The 4,292-nt window shown below is 40.4% G+C and overlaps 1 protein-coding gene across 1 annotated transcript; it reads right to left on the bottom strand.

The window, feature by feature from the left end:
* Positions 1 to 287: 287 nt before the first annotated feature.
* LOC133710092 (1-aminocyclopropane-1-carboxylate oxidase homolog 1-like) lies at positions 288 to 3,665 on the bottom strand. Its single transcript, XM_062136074.1, has 3 exons — positions 2,952 to 3,665; positions 838 to 1,156; positions 288 to 736 (listed from the first exon to the last, which is right to left on the bottom strand). Exons 1-3 carry the CDS (start codon positions 3,254 to 3,256, stop codon positions 479 to 481), a joined length of 882 nt encoding a protein of 293 aa, XP_061992058.1. The 5' UTR covers positions 3,257 to 3,665; the 3' UTR covers positions 288 to 478.
* Between the last annotated feature and the right edge of the window lie 627 nt (positions 3,666 to 4,292).

Raw genomic sequence — 4,292 nt, 5'->3', positions numbered from 1 at the left:
GTCCATTTGGGGTGGCCAAGTACTAAGGACACCCAACCAAAAAAGCAGCAGCAACAATTCTTCAGGTTGAAAATCTTTTATCTCATAACGATCCTAATGTACATTAGAAGTACATGGCAACCTAGGTGGCTAGGTGAACTGAAGCTATGAACGTACTATAGAAATTTCGAGTAATAATGCCAACATGGAAACGTCATAGACTCATAGCAACCTATAAAATCCAAAGCAGCTGCAGTATATCAACCTAAATAACGGGTATCCTTAGCAAAACAGCAACACAGAAGTGATACTTGAGAATAATACGAAAAGCTCGATTAATAAATTCTGTACTCTGAGTTTATTTTACATGTAGTGGAATCAGAAGATCAGTGATAAACACGACACTGATCCCTTATTACATCAATTGAGTACTAGAGTAGTAATAGACTTATAGACCATGATCTTTTCGGTGACCAAACTTCACAGTTTCAAGTCGACCTCACAGCTTCAAATATTCGAGTCCACACACCCCATTGATCAACGCTTTCCTGTAGTGGCCTATATAATCTATCGCACTTGTTCCACGGTATATTGGGGGATTTTTTTCTGATATCAACTCCTTAATCGGCTCCAAGAGTCTCCCTGCAGAATTTTCTTGTGGAATGTGATTGAAAAAACATCCCACAGAAACTCTTGGACCTTCCTTCTTGGCAAGTACTCTATGCATGACGCTGATGTATTTATTGTTTGAGAGTAGCTGCACCAACGTATAGCCATTTTATTAGAAATTGCAGAACAGCTCTTCGCAATTAAATAGGCAATACAATTAACAATGAATATATACAATACAATGCTTGCCTGCAAGAAATCTCCAATATTCACCACGAGAGCTCCGGGCACGGTGGGGACATCAATCCACTGGTTTTGATACGAAAGGAGTGCATTGATATTGTCTTGAAGTACGATGCTGAGAAAACCGAGATCTGTGTGTTGACCATTGTTGATGGTCAATTCAGGCTCAGGGCATGGTGGATAGTAATGACCAGCAATCAAATGTCCATTTGCACAGCCCAAGCCCAGAAGGTGGTCAGGTTTGAGCCCCAGTCCCTCAGATAGCAATTCAAATAAAGTGACACCTAATTTGTGAACACGTTTTAAGTACTCCATAGTTATGTCTCTGCAAAATTTTAACTTTTCACAATTCAATATCCTCCTGATGATATGGCTTCAAATCTAATTTACATGTTTTGTGATTTTCATCACTCTAAACAGGAGAGTAATATTGACTAATGACCAGCAGTAAAGTTAGAACGAGATTACGAAAGATCTTTACAGAAACGTCTTGTGTTTCTCTGTTTCTATTCCTTCCGTTCCTTCTAGCAAACATATATAGAGACCAAGAAATCTCATAAATAGCTGACACTTAACGGAACCAAGCTACTTGTTAGTATAGTTTTGATGTATGTTGGCATTCCTAATATAAAAGCTAGAATCATAGGTATGCTAGAGTTATCAAGTGTAAATTGGAAATGATATGTGGTCATACAATGCTCCAGCTGACTCTTCGATGCACTCTAGGTAAGAGCATTTGCATTTCATAAAGGTCAATCTACATGCATACTGGGATTGTAATCTGTTCTGCAATCCCTGTCAGGTCAGGTCGTTGGATATTTGCATTTCATAAAGGTCAATCTACATGCATACTGGGATTGTAATCTGTTCTGCAATCCCTGTCAGGTCAGGTCGTTGGATATTTGCATTTCATAAAGGTCAATCTACATGCATACTGGGATTGCAATCTGTTTTGCAATCCCTGTCAGGTCAAGTCGTTGGATGTTATTTCTTCTTTTTCACGTTTTGTGCGCATACATTAGTTGAGTTTTAAAAGGATATTTCTCTACATGATTTGATTTGTTAAGTCTTATCGTCTTTATTAAGAATAGAATCATGTTCACTTGTTGAATATCTTTTTATGATTTGTTCCTTCCATATTAGGAGTCAATTAGGTTTTGGAGTCTTTATTGCCCAAGGTTTTAGGGGGAGTCTAAAATATATATACAACGTGTATAACCATTCATTCGGTGACTTTTTGAGCGTATAAGTTTTGTGCATCTATTGAGTCAAAGTTTTCTCTATTAGCATTGTGAGAAACCATGTGCTTCAAATTCGAGTCTATGAACTACTTGTTCCATGTTTAAGTAGATCATTGAGTCAAACACATTCATCATTCATTACATTCTTCACATCAAGTGCTCTCGAGGTCAGTTGGAGTCGTTGATGTGCGTCCAAGGTTGAAGGTTGAGGTCATCACCTATCAACAAGTGAAGACAGTTCAAAGGTACTGGTGAAGATCTACAAGAACATGATCAGACAATCTACTAGTGTGTCTAGTAAGTAAGCCGAGGTCAGAGCTTTGGGTTGTTTGTAAAGAACTTGTATTCTTTCATCTAGTGATTTGTTTTCATTAGGGTCTTTAACCTTAAAGGCCCCGTAGTTGTTGTCCTCATTTTTGAGGTTTTTACTGCGCAAACAATTCTGCTCTCTTGGTTGCTGTGTGTTTGTGATTATCTTGGTTTGCCTAGTTATCTTACTGCTGTTTTGGGATCCATACCTGTGTTTCAATCCTGAGTATTGTTTGTTACGTTTTGAATTGAAAGAAAGTGTGATTTCTGCGAGAAGGCCCCCCTCTAGGCATATTTGTTTCATCCTAGTATTTTCACTACTAAACCAGGAAAGAGCATATCAGAATCTTAAACCTTACGAAATCTTCATATCAGTTGGGGGGGCTTCAACTACGTAGTAATGTAGTATGAAACAATTAATAATAATCATTTTATATGTAGAGAACTAGTTTAACAGTAGAAAACTCATTGGACTTCATGCGTATACGCACTGTAACTAAGATATTCTACGTCGAGAGCCGGTGGAGGAAGGGACTAAAATCCTGAGGGCTTAATTAAAATAATACATACCTGCAAATCTCAGGCAATTCTTGAGGATCAAGAGGCTCAGAAATCATGTCACATAACAAAGAGTCCCTCCATGGTAGAGAAGTTGGTTTACCGAGCTTATGGCTACCAGCAGACTTGACCTTCCTCTTGGGGTCTATACTATAGTAGTGAGCTTTCACTTCCTTGGGCAGCTCATGAAACCCACGGATCGCCTGCAGCATCTCCTCCAATACTCTCTTAGGTATCCCATGGTTCACCACCAGGAACAACCCCACAGTCTCCGCAGCCCGCCGGACTCCCTCAGCCACCTCCGCATGCCTGCTCATGCCAACCGCGGCGTCAGCGAGGTCCACCACTGGAATATTGAACTCGGTTTAGGTTACTTGGCTGGGATGTATTGGCTGATGGATGAAAATTTGTGGGATTTTCGTGATTCCTGCATCGACGAGCCCTTTCACACCAGCTTTCGATTCGTAAAAGGCCTTCACCTGTTTGAGAAGAAGGTCTTCTTGGTCGCTTGAATTCTCGGCCAACATTTTGTGGTATCTCAAGAAGGACTTTAGATTATTAAGTGTTCTGAATAGCGCCCCCAATAATTTGAACACGAAAAGAACTACAACAGTTTCCGGTGGCCGAACGACGTTGAGACAGCAGGTGAAAGTTGAAACAGCTCAAAGTTCTGACTCCCACAAACATGAGAAACGTTCGGCAAATGAAGAACCTGATCGAGGCATCGTTTAATTCATGGTATAACTATCAATAATTGAGTTCATACAATAACTATTAAAAAATGGTTTTTTTTTTTTTTTTTGGTCAAGTATGCTTATATTCAAATAAGAACACCATTATAAACAAAATACCCAAAACGGGCCCAAATAAAAACCAACAAACAAAACCAAATAGCCCTACAATCTTCAGCCACAGTGCAGATCTAACAGGAGAGAGATGACGTAGTGACGTCGCCGCCACCAGCCAAGCCCAAAGGTGACACAGAAACGTCACCAGATCTGCCGACGAAGACTTGGAGTCCAACCAAAACAATCCCGTGCAAGTACAGCAACATAGAACCCATCGAAAGATCTCCCTAACCCAAATCTCTAAACCATACAAAACATCCTCAGAAACAAAGTCAGTAACCAAAGCAGAAGAAAAAAAGAAAAAGAGATAAGGAGAAGGAGACTGATCCGCAAAGGGATCAAAGGGACAGACGGCCGAAGACCGTGCAGACCCTTGTTGCACAACCGTATTCAACGGGTTTACGTGCAGGGACGGGAAAAACCCGTTAAAACAGACAATCCAAACAACGCCGACGACAGAGCTCCGATGGACCAAGGAGCAATCGGTGAAGTGGAGTCCGATGGG

This window comes from Rosa rugosa, chromosome 5, assembly GCF_958449725.1.
Source record: "Rosa rugosa chromosome 5, drRosRugo1.1, whole genome shotgun sequence".
NCBI lineage: Eukaryota > Viridiplantae > Streptophyta > Magnoliopsida > Rosales > Rosaceae > Rosa > Rosa rugosa.
This window is presented reverse-complemented; position numbering and strand designations above follow the sequence as displayed.

Coding starts and splice junctions, on each gene's coding strand:
- LOC133710092 (XM_062136074.1), bottom strand. CDS start 3,256: ATGAGCAGGCATGCGGAGGTGGCTGAGGGAGTCCGGCGGGCTGCGGAG. Junction 1,157..2,951: donor GAATTGCCTGAGATTTGCAG/GTATGTATTATT, acceptor AAAATTTTGCAG/AGACATAACTATGGAGTACT. Junction 737..837: donor ATATTGGAGATTTCTTGCAG/GCAAGCATTGTA, acceptor ACGTTGGTGCAG/CTACTCTCAAACAATAAATA.